We start from the raw sequence: 21,994 nt of genomic DNA on the forward strand, positions 1-21,994 counted from the left end.
TAATGTTAAATAATGTCACAAAGTGAAATTTTAATTATACGAGACCACACACACACACACACACACACATTATAAAGAATTAAAACATGCAGTACACAAACCTACCATTAGAGGGCACTCTTACAAGTTCAGTTAAATACAGAGACCGTGTGTGTGTGTGTGTGTGTGTGTGTGTGTGTGTGTGTGTGTGTGTGTCTTTACTGATCAGGGTGTGTGTTGGTGTATGTAAGAGCCTCACTGGTCCATCTCCTCTCGCAGGCTGTGGTTCTCTCCTCTCGCCAGGCTGTTCTTCTGAATCTCCTCCCTCAGATTCTCCCTCTCTCTCTGCAGCTCCACCTGCAGTTCCTCCATACTGTCCTTCTGCTTCAGGATCATCATGTACCTGCACACAGACACACACAGTCAGTCACACCCAGGGTACTACAGATCTCCGCGTATTGATCTGCACACCCTCCCCCCACCCCAGAGTACAATTCATGAAATATTCATCAGGGTGTGACATGTGGCACGCCCAAACCGTTACCACGGTATCCCATTAAGCCTTGGGCCAGACAGATCCCATCAGTCGCCTGTCAGAACACCCATGGGGCTCAGCCTTTCAGAAACACACTCTGAAGTGTGTGTGCGTAAAATACATACAGACTTGGTTAGATTTATTTATTTATTTTTAAATCACTGGATTGAAATTTTTTTTTTTTCTTTTGTTGTGATATGAATTTAATTGTTGGCACCCGTCTGGATCTTGATCTGTATAGAGCAGGTGTTACTTTACACTCCCTCAGCACAATCAGAGCTCATCCGCCCCATCAGCAGGCGTCGCCACCCGCCGCGCCTCTCTGAGCAGACGTCTGGAGCAGGAGATGCAGACAGGACGGGATGTTCTGGTTTCCTGTATGTGTGGGTAGGTGAGAGTGTGTGTGTGTGTGTGTGTGTGTGTACATATGAACCCACTTGTTCTCCAGCACACGGTGCTCCTGCTCCAGCGCCCTCTGGGTGGATTTGAGAGATGCATGCTGGGAGATCAGCTCCTCATATTCCCTTGACTGCCTGTCGTGAACGCTCAGCAATTTCTCATGTTCCTGTAGTGCCCTCTCCTGAGCGACTCGAGTCTCCTCACGTTCTCGCTGCAGTACCTCCACCTCCCCCTCTAATGACTGCACCTGACCCTGCAGCAAGGCATTCTGGGTCATCAGAGAGGCACTCTGTGAGTTTAGAGTGGAGCTCTCCACCTGATGGAAGAGCAAAGAATTTAAATGATTTCAGACAGTACCATAGTAATCCGTGTATGTACCTGTAGTTTAGCGGCCTGCGCGTCCTGTCTACGCGTGTACCTGGAGTTTAGCGGCCTGCGCGTCCTGTCTACGCGTGTACCTGTAGTTAGCGGCCTGCGCGTCCTGTCTACGCGTGTACCTGTAGTTTAGCGGCCTGCGCGTCCTGTCTACGCGTGTACCTGTAGTTTAGCGGCCTGCGCGTCCTGTCTACGCGTGTACCTGTAGTTTAGCGGCCTGCGCGTCCTGCCTACGCGCGTACCTGTAGTTTAGCGGCCTGCGCGTCCTGTCTACGCGTGTACCTGTAGTTTAGCGGCCTGCGCGTCCTGCCTACGCGCGTACCTGTAGTTTTAGCGGCCTGCGCGTCGTGTCTACGCGTGTACCTGTAGTTTAGCGGCCTGCGCGTCCTGTCTACGCGTGTACCTGTAGTTTAGCGGCCTGCGCGTCCTGTCTACGCGTGTACCTGTAGTTTAGCGGCCTGCGCGTCCTGTCTACGCGTGTACCTGTAGTTTAGCGGCCTGCGCGTCCTGTCTACGCGTGTACCTGTAGTTTAGCGGCCTGCGCGTCCTGCCTACGCGTGTACCTGTAGTTTAGCGGCCTGCGCGTCGTGTCTACGCGTGTACCTGTAGTTTAGCGGCCTGCGCGTCCTGTCTACGCGTGTACCTGTAGTTTAGCGGCCTGCGCGTCCTGTCTACGCGTGTACCTGTAGTTTAGCGGCCTGCGCGTCCTGTCTACGCGTGTACCTGTAGTTTAGCGGCCTGCGCGTCCTGTCTACGCGTGTACCTGGAGTTTAGCGGCCTGCGCGTCCTGTCTACGCGTGTACCTGGAGTTTAGCGGCCTGCGCGTCCTGTCTACGCGTGTACCTGGAGTTTAGCGGCCTGCGCGTCCTGTCTACGCGTGTACCTGGAGTTTAGCGGCCTGCGCGTCCTGTCTACGCGTGTACCTGGAGTTTAGCGGCCTGCGCGTCCTGCCTACGCGTGTACCTGTAGTTTAGCGGCCTGCGCGTCCTGCCTACGCGTGTACCTGTAGTTTAGCGGCCTGCGCGTCCTGTCTACGCGTGTACCTGTAGTTTAGCGGCCTGCGCGTCCTGCCTACGCGTGTACCTGTAGTTTAGCGGCCTGCGCGTCCTGCCTACGCGTGTACCTGTAGTTTAGCGGCCTGCGCGTCCTGTCTACGCGTGTACCTGTAGTTTAGCGGCCTGCGCGTCCTGTCTACGCGTGTACCTGTAGTTTAGCGGCCTGCGCGTCCTGTCTACGCGTGTACCTGTAGTTTAGCGGCCTGCGCGTCCTGCCTACGCGTGTACCTGTAGTTTAGCGGCCTGCTCGTCCTGCCTACGCGTGTACCTGTAGTTTAGCGGCCTGCGCGTCCTGCCTACGCGTGTACCTGTAGTTTAGCGGCCTGCGCGTCCTGCCTACGCGTGTACCTGTAGTTTAGCGGCCTGCGCGTCGTGTCTACGCGTGTACCTGTAGTTTAGCGGCCTGCGCGTCGTGTCTACGCGTGTACCTGTAGTTTAGCGGCCTGCGCGTCGTGTCTACGCGTGTACCTGTAGTTTAGCGGCCTGCGCGTCGTGCATACGCGTGTACCTGTAGTTTAGCGGCCTGCGCGTCGTGCATACGCGTGTACCTGTAGTTTAGCGGCCTGCGCGTCGTGCATACGCGTGTACCTGTAGTTTAGCGGCCTGCGCGTCGTGCATACGCGTGTACCTGTAGTTTAGCGGCCTGCGCGTCCTGTCTACGCGTGTACCTGTAGTTTAGCGGCCTGCGCGTCCTGTCTACGCGTGTACCTGTAGTTTAGCGGCCTGCGCGTCCTGTCTACGCGTGTACCTGTAGTTTAGCGGCCTGCGCGTCGTGTCTACGCGTGTACCTGTAGTTTAGCGGCCTGTGCGTCGTGTCTACGCGTGTACCTGTAGTTTAGCGGCCTGTGTGTGTAGCGCAGTATTGTGTTCCTGCAGGGCAGCTGCTTGTCTCTGTAGCGCCAGGGTCTGTGCGTGTAGCTGGGAATTCTGGGAATCCAGCTGTTTCTGCTGCTCCTTCAGAAGCTGCTTCTCTGTCTGAAGTGCTGCATTCTGGGTAGAAGAACCAGATCAGTGGGTTTTAGAGAAAGTGAAGTGATTGTCATTGTGAAATACTGCAGCACAGCAAACGATGACAACAAAATGTGTCCTCTATATTCGTGTATATGTGTCCCCGGAGTGCAGCGTGTGGGGACACCTTTTTGGTTCAGGATTTGAACCCACAACTTTTGGATTACGGGGCTGCCTCCTGACCCGCTAGGCCACCTCTGGCCCTGTTTGACGGTCATCTGGGGAACAACGACGCACGGCTCCACACACAGATGCTCGCAGTAGTCATGACCTACACTCTTTTCCACCTCGATGAGTCTGTCCTTCAGTTTCAGAAGCTGGCCAGTTGTCTCCCTCTGCTCGGCGTCCCATTTCTCTTGCCCCGCCTTGGACACACTCTGTCCTGTTGCATCCTGGGCATTTTTGGAGTGTGCTGCCTCCTCTTCATGTCGCTGCCTCAGTGCTTCCAGAGTCTTCTTCACCTGAGAAACACAGAACAGCACAATGTAGTCCTGTTCACGTTCACTACTGGGGTGTGTGTGTGTGTGTGTGTGTGTGTGTGTGTGAATGTGTGTGTGTGAATGTACGTACGTACGTACCGTACTCAGCTCAGTCCGCAGCTCCAGGTTGAGGTTACCCGACTCTTCCAGACGAGATTCCAGACTCTGGATCTTCTCCTCCCGGAGTTTCAGTGTCTGCTTCAGCGTCGACTCGATCTTCGTCTCAAGGATCTTGTACTTACTGCAGAGCAGAGAACGAGGTCACGCAGGCCGGCCATCATACGTGTAACACACACACGTATACACACAAACAACAGGGCAGTAGGAGTCCAGAGGGTAATACATTCGCCTATAAACCAGAAAACGTCCATTTTAAACTACAGGTACACACCTACACAAACACACACACAGACGGCTAAACAACAGGTACACACCTACACAAACGGCTAAACTACAGGTACACACCTACACAAACACACACACACACACAGACGGCTAAACAACAGGTACACACCTACACAAACACACACACAGACGGCTAAACAACAGGTACACACCTACACGAACACACACACACACACACAGACGGCTAAACTACAGGTACACACCTACACGAACACACACACACAGACGGCTAAACTACAGGTACACACCTACACAAACACACACACAGACGGCTAAACAACAGGTACACACCTACACGAACACACACACACACAGACGGCTAAACTACAGGTACACAGGTACACGAACACACACACACACAGACGGCTAAACTACAGGTACACAGGTACACGAACACACACACACACAGACGGCTAAACTACAGGTACACAGGTACACGAACACACACACACACAGACGGCTAAACTACAGGTACACAGGTACACGAACACACACACACACAGACGGCTAAACAACAGGTACACACCTACACGAACACACACACACACAGACGGCTAAACTACAGGTACACACCTACACGAACACACACACACAGACGGCTAAACTACAGGTACACAGGTACACGAACACACACACACACAGACGGCTAAACTACAGGTACACAGGTACACGAACACACACACACACAGACGGCTAAACTACAGGTACACAGGTACACGAACACACACACACACAGACGGCTAAACTACAGGTACACACCTACACGAACACACACACACAGACGGCTAAACTACAGGTACACAGGTACACGAACACACACACACACAGACGGCTAAACTACAGGTACACAGGTACACGAACACACACACACACAGACGGCTAAACTACAGGTACACACCTACACGAACACACACACACAGACGGCTAAACTACAGGTACACAGGTACACGAACACACACACACACAGACGGCTAAACAACAGGTACACACCTACACGAACACACACACACACAGACGGCTAAACTACAGGTACACACCTACACGAACACACACACAGACGGCTAAACTACACAAACACACCTACACGACACACACCATTGTGTCCCTGAGTTGCAGAAACGTGTTTTTTCTTCATGTTTAATGTGTGAAAGAAGCTGCTGGGACCTGAAACATGTCTGCTGGTGGTGGATGAGGAAGGTGGTTCTGGTTTCAGCATGAAAAGCGATATGGGAAGACGAGACGCTGAACCCACGCCTGCCTCATTTCAACGTTTTCAGCCGCCAGGAAGAGTAGGAATTACCCACCCCGGGCAACGGTGACTTAACCCTGACATCATGTAACTGAGTGAGGAAACCTGATCTTCCCCTTTCTCAGACACACACACACACAGATATATATAACAGACAGATGGTCTGAGATGCCGGAAGGTTCTGGAACTGGACATTCCTTTAACATGAAGTGGAGCAAAATTCATTAAGTTTTGGTTCTGATTTGGCTCAAAGTTCTTGTTTGGTGATGAGACGGAGGAGGAGAAAGAGGCGGAGCCTACTCACTTGCTGTACCTATCAGTACAAGGCAGCATCCACAGACCATAACACAATAAGTCATGCCACTATACCTCAAACACTCTGTTCACCCCTAAAACATTTGATTGCTTTATGCTGGTGACCTCTGACATCACCTCTGACCTCTGTGACCGTGGTGGGGTCATGTGGACTGAGCCTTACTTGTCCTCAGAGCTGTGCTCCTCCTGCAGAAGTTTCTCGCGATTCAGGCCGATGTTCTCCAGCTCATGGCTCAGCTTCTCCAGCTCATTAATCTGCTGCTGCACCTTCAGCTTCTCGTTCACCAGGTCCTACAAAAACACGCCATCCAAAATAAATCTCCAGACACTTCACGTCTTCTCATCATCTCCCTGACTGAAATGAAATTTTGGATCAGCAGGTTGCACAATCAATCCATTCGTGCTTTGAGAAAAGAGCATCGTTCGAATTTGACCCGTTTTGATCCTCATTATGGTTACTTCTCAGTTCTCCTACGGGTTCTGTTAATAACATTTACATTTACAGCATTTATCAGACGCCCTTATCCAGAGCGACTTACAATCAGTAGTTACAGGGACAGTCTCCCTGGAGCAACTTAGGGTTAAGTGTCTTGCTCAGGGACACAATGGTAGTAAGTGGGATTTGAACCCGGGTCTTCTGGTTCATAGGTGAGTGTGTTACCCACCAGGCTACTACCACCCTAATAAATTAAACAGAAGCAACTCATCTTCTCGTGATAGATTATTGATATATCGGTATCAAAGATTGATGCATAACAGGGTTAATAGAGATCTTTACTGCCCCACAGCTACCTCTCGGAGAGTGGCCAGGGTCTTTTTGTCGATGGTGGCTTGTTTCTGTAGATCCTTGTTCTCTCGTTCCAGTTCCTTGGCCCTCCCTGCAGCCTCTTTAAGCCGGCTCGCTTCCTTGCTGAGGGCGGAGCTTTCCTTCTCCAGCCTCATGAGGCGCAGCCCGCTGTCGTCCAGCTCCGACTCCTTGGCCTCCAGCTGCAGCCGCAGCCTCCGCGTCTCCTTTTCCAGCTGCCTCCTCTCCTTCTCCGTCTGGCTCAGCTCCTGCTGAAGGCCCCGTTTCTCCTCCTCCAGGGTCTGGGCCCGCTTCGCCGTGGGCCGCGCCTCGTCCTCCAGCTCGCGGCGCAGCTTCTGCGCCTGGCTCTCCGAGTGCCGGAGCTCCCGCTCCAGTCCCTGGACCCGGCTGCTGCTGGTGTTGAGGTTCTGATGCAGGTGCAGGTTCTCTTGGGTCAGACTGGCGCAGCTCGACTCCAGACGTTCCGACCTGTTTGCGGATAAAATTGGAGTTTTATGAAAACTGAACGTCAGAAGAAACCACCTGCGGTTCTTGCCCCTGAACTGTGGTTGACCTTTTGACCAGGGGACGCAGTTCCTCCAGTGCCCGTCCAAGATCTTCACGTTCCCTCTCCAGCTCGGCATTCTCCTGCTGCAGTGCCTCCACCCGAACGGCAGCCGGCCGCAGAGCATCCACCTGTTTGCGCAGGTCGAGGTTCTCCTGGTCTAGCTGCTGGTGCTCCTTCTCCAGGACGCCCAGCCGGACCGTGGTGTTCTGGGCGGAGTCGGCCTGCTTCTTCAGCCTGCGGTTGTCCTGCTCCAAGGTGGCATGCTCACGTTCCAGAGCTTCGACGCGGTCACAGCTGATCTTCAGCGCAGCAACTTCACGCTGGAGCTGTTCGCGTGAACGTTCCAGGCGAGAAACTTCGCGCTCCAGGTCCTCGCAGCGCTCCCCGCGTTCACGCAGGTGTTCCAGCTCCTTGGTGGCCTGCCGTCGCTCCGCCTCCAGCCGCGCCAGCCTAGTGCCCGTTTCAGAGATGGTCTGGTGAAGGGCGCGGTTCTCCTGCTCCACCTCGCGCACGCGGGCCTCACTGTTGGCCTGGGCGCGGTGACGCAGGGAGCTCACGGCCTGGGTCAGGTGCTCCTTCTCCTGCTCGAGCTCCAGGACCTGATCAGAGTAAGGTTCCACATTTGTTAGGGCCGGGCCTGCACATGAGATATATGGGGACCTTAGGAGTTTACTTTACTTTACTTTTAACCAAAGCCACTTACAAGAGGACGACATCAGCAATTCTCATTCGGGTTCTATCAATTTTGTAACTCAAAATCTACAAGGCCAAACTTGTCAGGAAAAGAACATGCTGGGGAATTGTTAGGTGCTAGACGAGTTTTTGTGTGTGGGTGTGTTAGATTTGTCTGAAATACTTTTTGAACAAGTGGGTTTTCAGCTGCTTCTTAAAAGGTGGTATTAGTCTCGGCTAGTCGAATGGAGCAGGACAAGTTGTCCCACCAGCCAGGGACAACGACGGAGAACAGAGTCGATTGGGACCGGAGACCCCGTGAAGAGGGGATTTTCAGTCTCGTTTCGTGTGTAGATCTGAGAGGGCGTGCAGGAGTGTATCTGGCTAGTAGTGTGTTGGTGTAAGAGGGAGAACTTCCATTTACAGCCCTGTAGGCAGCATCAAGGATTTAAACTCGATGCAGCTACCAGGAGCCACTGTGTGCAGTTATTTTGAAGGGACACTAAATTCACATGAATTTATCCAAGCTGGAAATATTTACCATAATGTGAGGGGTGTACTAAATTTTGTTCTGCTCAGGTGATTAATGAATTACGTGAAATTGTGTATAAATGCTTTGTGGGGACCTGTTTGTCCTTGTCAGCCTGCAGAGATTCCAGATTCTTCTCCAGCTTCTGCCTGTCCTTCAGCAGCTCCTCACCCACCTGCTCCATGTCCTGGCTGTTCTGTTTCTCCTGATCTAGTTGGGTCTGGAGACGCTCAAGCTGGGGAGCACAAAAGAAATTAAGCGCGGGAAAAAAACCACATATGCATGAACAAAATATTCAGTAAGAATTTCTTCCAAATGATTCTTGGCTTGTACATCTGGGGTCTTGAGCTATGTTCTATTTGTTAGGCGCTTTTCGACAATGTGCATCGAAAAAAGCGCCATATAAATAAAGATTGATTGACTGCTATATTGTCACAGTGATTAGGGGCAGAACCCAGCACACTATGGTTATCTGCAGTAAACCCAGTGGCCCAAACATGGTTCCGAAGTTTGCTACCTTCTTGCTGAGGCTCTGGTTCTCCCGCTCAAGCTCCAGGGTGTGCAGCTGACCCTCCTCCAGGGCAAGTGCTTCCTGCCTCAGCTGCTGGATGGTGCTCTGCAGGCCCTGGTTCTCCTTCTCCAGCTTCAGGAGGCGGCTGCAGGCCGACTCGTTCAGCTCCAGGACAAACGACTTCCGCGCTGCAAACGCAGAACCCACGACAGGTACTGAGCGCACAGGGCACATCTGTCTGTGTGTGTGTGTGTGTGTGTGTGTGTGTGTGTGTACCCTCATTAACATCGTTGTTCTTGGCCAACTGCTCCAGTTCCCAGCCCAGGTGAGCAGACTCATTCATGCTCTGCTTCTGAGAAATCTCCAACAGCATGTTCTCCTCCACAAGTTCCTCCAGGCGCCGCTTGTCGGTGTCACGATCCTGCCACACACACAGTGACAAAAAAGTGAAGTGATGTGATTGTCACATGTGATACACAGCAGCACAGCACACGGTGCACACAGTGAAATTTGTCCTCTGTATTTAACCATCACCCTGAGTGAGCAGTGGGCAGCCATGACAGGCACCCGGGGAGCAGTGTGTGGGGACGGTGCTTTGCTCAGTGGCACCTCAGTGGCACCTTGGTGGATCGGGATTCGAACCGGCAACCTTCTGATTACGGGGCCGCTTCCTTAACCACTAGGTCACCACTGCCCCAGTGACGACCACAGGAACTGGTTACTTGTGTAAAGTAGCTTTAGTTTTACTAACAACGATCTGTTCCGTTCTGAGCCGTTTTCAGACTCGGGCGACAGAATTAGAAATCTACAGATATCTACAGTTCTATACTGTACATTTCTACCTTGGAGACTCTGACCATTCATTAACTCTCCGTGTTCCGCAGCGTGCAAAGTACGACGAATTAAAGTCAGAAAAGACGCGTGTGGCGAGACCTGTAGAGGCCAGATGTGGCTTCGGGTCTTATAAAAGACAATTAAAAAGCATGCATATAATTATAATTATAAAAGTAAATACATGCAGAGAATGCATACAATTCTGTGGTGAATTCTAGTACAGTATCTATCTAGAACAGAGGATCGGTCAGAGTTTAAGAAGCAGGTAAAATGACTGACGCACCAACTCCACGTCGTGCAGTTTGGAGCGCAGCTGCAGGTTCTCCTTCTCCAGCTCATGCAGTTTGTCACAGCGCCCCCTGGATGCAGACAGCTGCTCCTCCAGCATGCACTTGGTCTCCATCAGGGTCACATTGTCCTCCCTCAGCTCCTGTGAGATGACGGAGGAGAGAGAGTTGAGGAACGCCGAATGGTGGGACACTTCTCCAACAGGCTCAACCTCCCACTGTTCACACGTGCAGGCACTGAAGCTTCACTTCTACTGAGCAATCGATGGCGAGTTTTAAAGAAACAAGCTCAGATGTAGAGCCTTACAGGCCAAATCCTGACAATTTCAGAGACCACCGCACAGTGTGAACCAGGAAACGTGTCCAGTGTGTGTGTGTGTGTGTGTGTGTGTTGGGGCAGAGCCTGTGTGTAGGTATACGGGTCTGAGGGTGGTCACCTCGACTCTGTTCTTGTAGAAATGGATGTCCTGAAGTTTCTCTTTGCAGCGCGACAACTCCGTCTCCAGCCGGTCGACTCGACTCGCTCGTTCACGAAGAGAGTCCACCTCGTCTCGATACGCTCGCACGGACCGGGCCTCTGACAGCAGCTGCATGTTCTATACACACACACACACGTCAATAAACATGCACACACACACACACACACACACACACACACACACACACACAGGTCAGAAGAGGAGACACCAACCTCCTGCCTGAGCTTCTGCATTTCTGAGTCCAGCCGCTCCACTTCGTTCTTTGAGTCCAACAGCTGCTCGGTCTTCTCCTCCCTGTGGTCACATCAAGACAAACCCTTTAAGATAAGAACCTCTTTTGACATGTCTCTGCTCAGAAGCCTAATCCCACAAGGTCTTGCACTGGTGGAGAAGCTATTACTAACAAACGGTCATTAATTATTCTCATCCAGAAAATTATTCATCAGAGGCCACTACACCTCAAACCATGTCAAATCATGCTCCTCTCCAACAGACAGATACTGTAAGTCGTAGTAACTCGCTCGTTTCTGTACGTGTATTTCCCGTATATAAAATCCTGACTTCAGCAAATCTATTCCCGAACCAGGAAAGTGTGCATGTTGGATTCTCATGAACTCGACTCATGATGCTCCTGCTCAGGCCAGGAGAACTGAGATTAGGAGTCAGAGTTTCAACTGCAACATCAGCCCTGCCAGGTTCAATGGACCGGAGGCGGGGCATCAGCGTTTACACCAATCAACAAGCACCGTCTGACTAAATTTCTGATTAAATATTCTTGTCAACTAACCTTTTTAACGTTAGAAACAAGACGCAACGCAGCGTAAATGCTGGTCAAGTGACGTAATAAATCATGTAATATTGTAGAGGAATAAAAACAAGACTAAATATGGTTTTAAATAAAATCTAGAGACATTCCTTCCTCTCATTTTTTCACGTTATGTTTCCTGACATCACTTCCTCAGTCGCTGTTTGTGCATTATTAATATTTCAGAATGCTTGTGGTGGGTTATAGATATATAGTGCTGGGTTATCAGGAAGAAAAAGATGAAGAAGAAAATGAGGTGGAAAAGAAAACAGGACACTTGTCAAAAAACATTATGAACATTTAATTATGAAATGGGTTTGACTGAAATAAAATGTTTTTGTCGGTACTTGTACAATATTGACTGGGTTAAATAGAATTGCATTACTAAGAAAAAAAAAAAAAAAGAGAATAAAATACAATTTTCATAGACTAAAACTAGTCATGGATAATTCTTACTAAATTAAGACTAAAATGCTCAGACTTTCAGTCGACTGAAGCATAACCAGAATAATAAAAGATTAATAAAAACTAAAATTAAAACAGGCAGCAAAAACAACTATAGTCGTCAAAGGAGAACAATCTAGAACCCTTTCCCATCTGCCTGCGGGCCGGTGCTCCAACCAAAAAATGAAAATAGGGCCTGATTGAAGCCCGTGTCACTCACAGCTCCTGGCGCGAGCGCCTCAGCTTGGCTTTGGTATCAGCCAGCTCCACGCCCAGGTGCTGTCGCTCCTCCTTGGTCAGGTTGGAGGTCCTGGGCCCTGAGGGCTGCCGCTCTGGGCTGGGGAACCCTGGGGAGCCGAAGGGCTGCTGGGTCTGCAGGTAGTCCCTCTCCTGGGTGAGTTCCACAATCATCTGCAGGACAGAAGGAGCTCGGCATTGAAGTTGTTTCTTATCTGAAGGTGAGAGCGGTGAGGGACGCAGAGCCTCATACCTCCAGACGCTCATCCCGCTCGTCTACGAGTTTGCGTAAGTGGCCGGCCATGCTGCGTGAGAGGGGGTCCAGCTCCTCCACAGGAAGTTCTGCTGCTTCTAGCCACTGCAGGTCTAGAACATTCTCCTGGTTGTGCGTCACCTAAGGGGATTGCAGAAGTTCAGATGAAGCCCATTCTGGAGGTGGGATGCAGCCTGTGAAGTTTGACTCTCCAAGCTGACACACTACATACTAAAGATTACTTAGAGGTTAGATAGAAGACCAGAAGTCAGCGAAGAAAATAAGAAGAAGGTGAAGAGGATTCGACCAGGAACAATGGAACCGGCACCTCCTGAATGTGGGAGACGATGGCGGCCTGCGTCTCGATGTCCAGCAGCTTGATTCTCTCAATGATCTCCTCCTTGCGCTCACACTGAGGAGAGACAAGAGCAGAAGACTTATTATCCCGTCGGCCGCTGGGATTATAACCCTTCCAGAGGAGGAAGGTGGAACGTAGCATAAAGTGTGAAGATCAGCCTTTACTCTGCAGGCAGTAACAGATCTGATCTCACATCATAATCACACTGAAGATCATGTAAATGGAGACTGTGATGTTGCAGGCTGGACGAACAGGAATAGACGCTCGGGGGAGGACCGGGAAGAGAGGCCACCAACACACACACACACACACACACACACTCGGCCTTCAGTACCTGAACAGCACAGCCCAGAATCAGCAGCAGGAGTCTCCTCAGCTCATCCATACTCTTACCTGGTGGAGGAAAAAACAAGTTCAGAACACAAGATCACCCATGATGCACCACCCAGCCATCGGTTCCTCCATCCTGAAGAAACCAGAGCAGAGAGCTGACTTTTAGACAGAGGTTACAAACAGAGACTGATTTTTTTTCCCCTTGATGTTTAGAAATTGGGTGAATTGGGCTCTAACACACACATAACACATTTAATTGCATACTTTAGTACTATTAGGGAACAGAGGAATTTTACACACAGCCCTGATACAGATACAAGACAAAGAAGAACGTTCACAGCACATTGACACACACACACATACACACAGTAACTCAGCAGTCAAAAAGCACACCAGGTCATTACGGTTATGATTTGTACAAATATGAACCAACTAACTTTAATTTAAAGTGAAACGTACTGGTAGTGGCAACACACACAGTCAATCATTTGCTAATAGATACAGAGCACAGCAGTAATTATTAGTATTTAAATATTTATTATAAACATCATCTGATGCTGCAGCAGCGCTGAAACATGAGTCAAGACATGAATATTTTAATACACTTCACTTAGCACCATTATGTGTTAACACACACACAGGTTCTATTGCTCTATTATCTTAATGCACAGTACAAAATGAAGATATATCAATATCTAATACAGCCTGCCTGACCGAGAGAGGTGAGTCTGTGTGTGTGTGTGTGTGTGTGTGTGTGTGTAATGGAAAGACTCTCAGGGGACAGAACACTGTTGCTGTAGAGACCTGAGCCCTTTGCCCCACCCACTTTACAATGGAGCTGATTCAGTGGAAGGAGGGTCTGTCTCGGTAAACAGGGTTTGTGTGACGCCTGATTGTAATGAATGTTAACACGAGAGAAGAGTCCTGCGATACAAACCACAACAAGTGACATTAACCGCAGTGACTGATGAATGTCACAATCGGCAGGTTAACACACACAAACACAGTTCATCCCAGTCACAGAACAGAAGAGCGTAAACCGGTTCCTTGCGCTCGGTTCTGTGCGGGACAGGGTTCCGCTTCTCTGGTAAGGCCACGTATCTGAGGGTCAGACAGGAACCTGAAGACAAAACAACCAGCGCAGTGGAGCTGAGGGAGATAAGAGAACCCGGTTGGTTCTACACAAAGCAGCGCCGCGGTTCTCCCACAGTACTGCTGCTGCAACTTGATGCCGATTGGACAGATATGAAAGGAGGGCGGGGTTGGAAACAGAGCAGCAGCTGGTAGAACTTTACTAATTAAAATCCGAAATCTATCAGAGGTCATCCAACAAAGGTCAAGGGTGAACTCACTTCACTCTCTCTCTCTCAGGGACTGTAGCATGCCTATACGTGTGTGTGTGTGTGTGTGTTCCTGTTCCATTAAGTTTTCCTGCCCGTCCCTTTCCTGGCCTCATTAGTACAGATGCATCCTTCCCCAAACACACACACACACACACACACACTTTATTCAGTCTGGCTACCAGCTGTATAGAGGTCAAAGGTGAGAGGTCAGGGAGATTTACCTGAGAGGGGATCCTTAGCGATGTTGAGGATGTTGGGCAGGTTCATTAGAATGAGCTGCTGAAGGTTCTCCTGAAACAGAGGGACAGGGAATGGCTGTGAGGTCATCAGGAGGTCATGACCTCTGTGTGTCTGTGAAGGCCACGACTCAAGTGAACATGGAGAATAAGTCTAGACTGTAACAGAACCTGAGAGAAACAGACGTGTTCCAAACAATGAGAACTAGGGGTTCTAGTTCTCAAGCTGTAACAGGAACTCTGAGAACCTGCAATTCATTGTGAGGTTCCTCATGGTGCCTGCATGACCAGATCTTTATAGAACAAAAGAGAAGATCCCCCCCCTCCTGTTATCTCATCAGGCCACGCCCCTGTTATTCCACAACAGCAGGAACCCTCCCCATTAATCCTGATTTTTCATTGTAATGAGTGAAGATGTAACGATTAAATCTGCTGCAGCCTAGAAAAAGAACCGTTCAAAGAAACACACACATACACTCTGCAGTCGTATCAGATCGGCCCACAGCAGACGTTCGTGCACAGACACAATAAATCTGCACCACCGTGGCAACAAACCATCAACACACATGCACTTTCTGCACTTTCCGTCCCGTTTCAACATACGATACACACACGGGGCAAGCCCGAGCAGGTACAGGAAGGCAAACTTCTCATTCCAACACATCCACACACACAGTCACACCCAGTCAGCGCTGCGCTGGGTCTAGGTGCCACCTTCCAGATGGTACTGTGGCATCCGCTAAAGCTCCTTAGCTTCAGGAGCAGCGAGCAAAAGGGTTAAATATCCAGCGACTGACCTGGATTCAGGCCCCCACATCAAACACTGATCACATGACATCACAATCGTTATAAACGCTCAGAAATGGAGCACCACTGGAGAGAGAGAGAGAGAGGGTACGGATGGATTTCGAACACGATCTGATACATTGTATAACCATGTGTAAACGTTGCAAGATACGATGTAACTACTTTCCCCTTTCGAATGCTGTAAATGTTCTAATGTTCCACCTAGACCAGGGCAACTCGCGGCTCGTTCATCTTTACACTGCGACTCCCTGTGGTTTTGGAAAATAAATAACGATTTAAGTGAATTATATTTTTATAGTTTTTTTTTTTTTATATCGTAGTTCAAATTTGGAAGATTATTGTGATCTTGAAAAATTAAAAAGCAATGTGTTAATTTTTTTGTCGCTCAAATTATGATTCATAAATGCTGTATATGTGTATATAAGCCCGCCACTTCCACCATAGCTGTTAATCAGTTCGTTCAATTAGAGCAGCGTTTCAGAATCTGACGCCTCTCGGGGTGAATAAGCTGTTGTTCACAATATTAAGTGTTTAATGATTTTCATACGTTGACTAAGTTGTGTAGAGTTAGCATTGTGCTGCTAAAGTTAGGGTGACCAGATCTCCTCGTTCCCCGAACATGTCTGGCTGGATTTTTAGACTCGTCTGGGTGATTAAAGGTCCCCTGACATGACTGTTTTTTTTTGCTTTTATGTCGGTCTTGTTGGTCCCCTAATTCTGTATCTGAAGTCTCTTGGTGCAGAATTACAGCCACTTTGATCCAGTCCCACAATGAGATTTCCCAGGACGCGCCATTTCACTGTCTGTAGCTTTAAATGCTAATGAGGAGGAGAGAGGCGGGACGAGGAGGAGAGCGGCCAATAGAAGTAGAGGGGACATTCGCGGAAATAACGTCATCAACACCATTCACCATTTGGTGCAGACAGGAAGTCGTGTCTGCTTTTTTACAGAAAAAATAAAATGACAGCGCCTGTTCTTCAGAGTTTCGCATGACGGAACTAAAAAAAATACATTTGTGCTCATTTTTACATCCAAACACCGAACAACTGCAACGCTTCACATTTGGAAGCCATGACGGTTGGTGGAGATTTAAGGGAGGGGCGGGAAATTCTCTGGGTGGAAAAAGCAAGAGAAATGGGAGGTAACCTTTCCCCTTATGACATCATAAGGGGACAAATTCCAGATCAGACCATCTGAGTTGCCGCTCTCTGAACCTTGAAGCAGAATGACCAAAGCTCTCTTTATACCTATCGTCATTTCTAGCCACTGCAGGACCATAGATAGGCTAGAGGAACTTGTATTAATGTTAAATCATCTCAAAACATGAAATTTTCATAATCAGGGACCTTTAGTCACGTCATCGGCTTCTACACACACATATTTGTGCTAGTAATAGAACGGTGAAAAAAACTGCGTTCTAGCAGCGTTTATGTAGTAAATTACTATATTGTGACCATTGAATATAAATCCTAATGTTATTGTACTTTCCTCCCCTGTGCAAAAAACTCTCCTGGACCATGTGTGTTTCTCCTCGCGGTTAAATGATGCAGATTCCTTGTTTCAAATGGTCGTGTGTCAGTGAGTCACAATGCGAAGAGGGCAACGTTCACCAAAACCCAACTTTAAAATCCATGTTTAGCACGTGACAGCTCTGCAAAAAGAATAAAAGAAACAAGCGAAACACCACGGCAATTCAGAGACATTCATTGGAGATGTGGGCGGACGACTTTGTTCCAAAGAAAAATTTATTACATTTACATTACGTTATTACAAAATTACATAATTACATTACATGTCATTTTGTGTAAAAAACTAGATAGTGAATATTTAAAATAACAGCTCTGTTATGAAAACGTTCATATAAATCTTCTAAATAAATACTGATATTAAATAACAGCCCATGGGCAAAGAAGGGTTCTGTGTGTGGAATTTACATTAACATTTTATCAGATGCCCTTATCCTGAGCACCTTACAGTCAGTAGTGACAGGGACAGTCCCCCCTGGAGACACTCAGTGTTAAGTGTCTCACTCAGGGACACGATGGTAGTAAGTGGGATTCGAACCTGGGTCTTCTGGTTTATAGGCGAGTGTGTTACCCGCTAGGCTACCACCACCCTGGTGTTCAGTTCAGGCCCTCATGTGACCCACAGTCCTTTGCTCGGTCAGGTTACCTTCCACCTCAACCTACAACAGACATAGTGAACAACACAGCCATGTTTCAGGTTGGGTGAAGTAAACCAGTTTCCACGGTAACAGGAGCACTGGGACCCACCCACACTGGCAAAAACAAGAGGAGGAGGAGCTTAAGATGAAACCCCTGTGCACCAGCCACCCGTTGATCCCACCAGGACCCCCATCAGGTCTGCGCTGTTGCATAGCGGCCACGCCCGCGTTCCGCTTCTACAGCAGAGAACCCAGCAGAACCACAGCAGTAGTCGGGTTTCACCAACAGAAACAGTGGAACCTGAGACAAGACCTCATATTACACACACAGACACATACACACACAGAGCTCCTCCCTGCAGATCAGCCAATCACAGGCACCGCTGCTGCTGTTTACTGAAGTCTGTCCTGAGACAGGACACACACACATACACACACAATGTCATTCACTCCTGTTGATTCCTCTCCATCCCTTCACAACAGTGATGTGTGTGTGTGAGTGCGTGTGTGTGTGTTAGTCACAGGAAGAGGCGGGGTGCTGTCCAGACTGGCCAGCAGATCATCAGAGTCGTTCTGACGGGTCAGTTCTGCTGCTGACCCACTTCACCACACGGAAAGAGGAAATTCCAGCAGGACGACCCCACAGAGCCCAACAATGGCCGCTTCCCTGCCAAACAACCAGGCAGCAGAAGCAGCTATGAATCATGGGAACGACGCGAGTCACACCGGCCACAAGTACAACGCTGATCAGAATAAGCCCAGGTGAGGGAACCTGGTGCTCAATTACACACACACACACACACACACACACACACACAACACACAGAAATCCAATGAACTGAACTGGAAGAGTGAAAAGTTAAGTGGGGGTCAGAGGTCAGTTAGAAGGGTTTTATTCTCTGCAGGATGAGGGAAATGATCGACAGGGTGCCAGGATGACCCACATAAACTGCACACACACACACACACACACACACACAGATCAATGGCATCCACCAGCAGCCAGGCACTGCTCAATAATAAACCAGCTGTGATCTGTGTGTGTGTGTGTGTGTGTGTGTCAGGCCCCATCTGTTGGTCCATTGTCACAAGCCTACCAGACTCAATCACACTCACAAGTGACAAGCAGACAAACACACACTCACACACACACTACCGCAGCACACGACTGTTTATTGAAATCAGTCGCATTATTTCATCTCCAATTTCACCACAGTAACACCACAACTTTATTCTGGAAAATGATGAATCGTACGGAAGGTTCCAGAAGCGATGTGGCCGAACACGTTTTATAATCCCAGCATGCTCCTGTCCTCTCGGTTTGACTGACCCGTTCCTCGACAGACGAGGTGCCTGAACAGGGCTGGGTGGTGTAAGGACATCAACAGCTCCTGTCACTGTTTTGTGTGTGTGTGTGTGTGTGTGTGTGTGTGTGTGTGTGTGTGTGTGTGTGTGTGTGTGTGTGTGTGTGTCTGTGCGTTAGTGACCTTTGTAGTGTGACACCCACCATTCAGGCAGCAGTGGGCTTGAGAAAGAGCCTCCGATAAAGAAAGAGACATTCTTGGCTGCCTAGTAACACATTCACCTCCTCCGTTCTTTTCTTCATTCATCGAGACTAATGACACTTGACCCGCCCCCCCAGCCTGACTCCTCCCCATACACCCCCCGACCCGCACCCACACTGAGACACGGGCAGCTGGACGTCACACAGACCCTCATACGTCATAGTCATCTTCGTACACGTCATGGAACTTTTTTTGTGATATTTTATATATATATATATATATTTCAGTATGAAATTTAAAAGGGAACACGACCACACCCACACGCCAGATGTGCCACTCCACCTCAAAAATAACGTCTGTAACAGTCACCAGGAACTCGGCCTTCAGATCCTGATGGAATATAGAGTACAGTTCACCTCGTAAACACACACACACACACACACACACACAGCAAAAGGGCAGGGTTCAGGCTCGGAAACGAGGTAAAGTGTGTAATTATCTCAACCACCGGGGAGGAGGCGGGACAAGGACTTCAGTTTCACTGAGCAAAAGAGCGGAGTTCACACACACACACACACACACACACACACACACTCTCACAGATAGACACACACTCACACTCAGACACTACACAGGCTGCTGAAGTAAACACGCCTTCAGGTGAGAGGGTGGGTGAGTAAACACCTTGTTGCCAGATTTAGAACACAGTTGACAACTTGTCCACTGCGTCTTCGAAAACCAGCTGGAACCAAGAGGCTTTTGGTTCTAGCAGTGGTTCTTTGTTCAGTCAAGACAGTAAATTCTTGTTTGAGTTTTTTAAGTTGATGTTCGCTGAGATTTTTGTCTTTGCAGACAGGGTCCCGCTGTATGTATGAAGTTAACCAATCAGATACAAGTGATGTTGTAGACCCGCCCACATTTAGATCCAGTCTGAGAGAAAGTATATATAAAATAGCGGCAAGAGACACCCCTCTGTTTACGCTCTCAGGAGGGTTTTCCTGTTCTCACACATGAGAGAATGAAGGGTGGGATCACAAGGTAAGAGAGAGGACGAGGAAAAGAGCAACAAGAGGGAGGTGGGGCTAAAAGTGAACACACACACAGACATGTTAAACCACATCCATCTCAAAGAGTTACTAAAAATCTAATGATAAAAAAAAATAATAAATCACTGGGGCCTGAAGCTCAGCATCAAACACACACACACATGCGGTCAGACAGAGTTCGCCTGTCTAGATATAACTAGCTGTGTGTGTGTGTGTGTGTGTGTGTGTGTGTGCGTGAGAGACAAAAGAAAATCTGTCAAGTGAGCAGTAACGTGTTCCAGCAGGCGAGCGTGTGGACGTGTGACGTCAGCGTTAATTAAAATTCTTCGGATGAACTTGTTAGGCTCTGAGGACCTGAAGAACTAATGGGACGTTACAGTATGGTGTGTGTGTGTGTCCCTCTGAGATCACTTACACAGTCTCGTCACAACGGGCAGGGACTCGCTCTCCTCCCCTCTCTGTGGCGAGCCCATGTAGGCGGAGCTAAAGACTTCAGTCCAATTTAGAAAGAAATGAGGAGCGGAGTATGTTTTCTAATAAACGTTCATAATGGGTTAGAGGTGCAACAATTAGTGCAACAAAAACCGACAATCAAAATAGTCGCCAATGAACGTGATTGTTAATCATTTTAAAATCATTTTAAAGCAGATGGGTGCAGCAACTTGGGAGAAACCCGCAAATGATCCTCCAAATGAGGCACTTCACTACTCCACACAGCTCAGCAGTTACAGCGCACATTTAAACATGGTCACAATCTTCACCCCATTTTTTTTCAAGGTCCCCTGACATGACATTACTTTTTGCTTTTATATCGGTCTTGTTGGTCCCGTAATTCTGTATCTGAAGTCTCTTGGTGCAGAATTACAGCCACTTTGATCAAGTCCCACTATGAGATCTCCTATAGATGATGTCCCAACACCATACACCAACCACAAAGTTTGGTGCAGACAGGAAGTCGTGTCGGCGTTTTTCCATTAAAATTTTTTAATAAAGTCTCGTGTGACGGAACATTTGTGCTCATTTTTACATCCAATCACCGAGCAACTGCAATGCTTCGCACATTTGGAAGCCATGACGGTCGGTGGAGATAATGGAGGGGCGGGAAATTCTCTGGGCGGAAAAAGCATGAGAAACGGGAGGTAACCTTTCCCCTTATGACATCATAAGTGGAAAAATTCTTTCACTTCACTCTTTATTTCTGTAGAAAGTTCCAACTTTAAAACATCTTCAGAAATCGTTGCCCACTCACTGCTTTTGGCGAAAAACAGGTGACACCACTGTCGCCAGCTCACGTAACCCAACATACGGAATTACATAACCAACCCCGCCCAGACTCCACCCATTCCTGTCCTCTACAGGGTCCAAACAACAAAGGCAGAGAAATATGAAAATCCTGCTGACTTAATGAACGTTTCCAACCAAACACCACTTTCCTGAAGCCACCCATGTCCTCTATGAGACTCTGAGATCCATTCATCTCCAGCAGTAAACAGATTCCAGCATAGGCCGAGCTTCCGGTCATGTCTAACGGGATTTAGAAACTTGCACAAAAATGCGCTCGTTAAACTGAGTGACAGCCGTCTCAGATGCAATCTTATCCTGAAACGGACATAATACGACCTAACGAATGAAAAGACAGTTCGAAGCCAGTAAGTAACTTCACGCGCTTTATTTGTGTTTTTATGCGATTATCGAGGTGTATCGCTGATTTCCGGAACGCTCATCCCGTTTTCTTTTGGTCAGAGACTATTTTAATTTATTTTTTTATTTTGCAATTGTGAAAATTGTCAGCCAAATATGCTTTTGAGTGAAGATTATGTCTTGTGTTCGTTATTTGCCTCCAAATCTGGTAGCGAAATGGGAGCCATTTTATTAACAACTGCTGGGGGTAATCCTGAATAACCAAATCACCCAACACACACACACACACACACACACACACACACAGAGAAAAAGATAATTTAGCAAGCATGGCGGCGGAAGAGTTAAAAGTTTGGATG

The 21,994-nt window shown here is 48.6% G+C and overlaps 1 protein-coding gene across 2 annotated transcripts in view; it reads right to left on the reverse strand.

Annotated features, from left to right (window-relative positions):
- Positions 1 to 21,994, reverse strand: part of ccdc88c (coiled-coil domain containing 88C) — a 39,569-nt gene that overhangs the window by 10,310 nt on the left and 7,265 nt on the right. For both annotated transcript variants that reach the window (XR_003749703.1, XM_028978864.1), the window contains exons 4-22: positions 14,458 to 14,527; positions 12,895 to 12,953; positions 12,531 to 12,614; positions 12,203 to 12,343; positions 11,933 to 12,123; positions 10,676 to 10,757; positions 10,422 to 10,580; positions 9,981 to 10,127; positions 9,140 to 9,284; positions 8,870 to 9,051; positions 8,450 to 8,587; positions 7,158 to 7,750; positions 6,592 to 7,072; positions 5,963 to 6,090; positions 3,930 to 4,071; positions 3,627 to 3,812; positions 3,172 to 3,333; positions 952 to 1,229; positions 239 to 382 (exon numbers count right to left, since the gene is read on the reverse strand). Coding sequence is in view for 1 of the 2 variants with exons in the window: in XM_028978864.1 (XP_028834697.1) it covers positions 239 to 382; positions 952 to 1,229; positions 3,172 to 3,333; positions 3,627 to 3,812; positions 3,930 to 4,071; positions 5,963 to 6,090; positions 6,592 to 7,072; positions 7,158 to 7,750; positions 8,450 to 8,587; positions 8,870 to 9,051; positions 9,140 to 9,284; positions 9,981 to 10,127; positions 10,422 to 10,580; positions 10,676 to 10,757; positions 11,933 to 12,123; positions 12,203 to 12,343; positions 12,531 to 12,614; positions 12,895 to 12,953; positions 14,458 to 14,527 (3,512 nt within the window). In the remaining variant the exon portion in view is untranslated. The remainder of the gene's footprint in view (positions 1 to 238; positions 383 to 951; positions 1,230 to 3,171; positions 3,334 to 3,626; positions 3,813 to 3,929; positions 4,072 to 5,962; positions 6,091 to 6,591; positions 7,073 to 7,157; positions 7,751 to 8,449; positions 8,588 to 8,869; positions 9,052 to 9,139; positions 9,285 to 9,980; positions 10,128 to 10,421; positions 10,581 to 10,675; positions 10,758 to 11,932; positions 12,124 to 12,202; positions 12,344 to 12,530; positions 12,615 to 12,894; positions 12,954 to 14,457; positions 14,528 to 21,994) is intronic.

Source organism: Denticeps clupeoides, chromosome 1 (assembly GCF_900700375.1).
Source record: "Denticeps clupeoides chromosome 1, fDenClu1.1, whole genome shotgun sequence".
Lineage (NCBI taxonomy): Eukaryota > Metazoa > Chordata > Actinopteri > Clupeiformes > Denticipitidae > Denticeps > Denticeps clupeoides.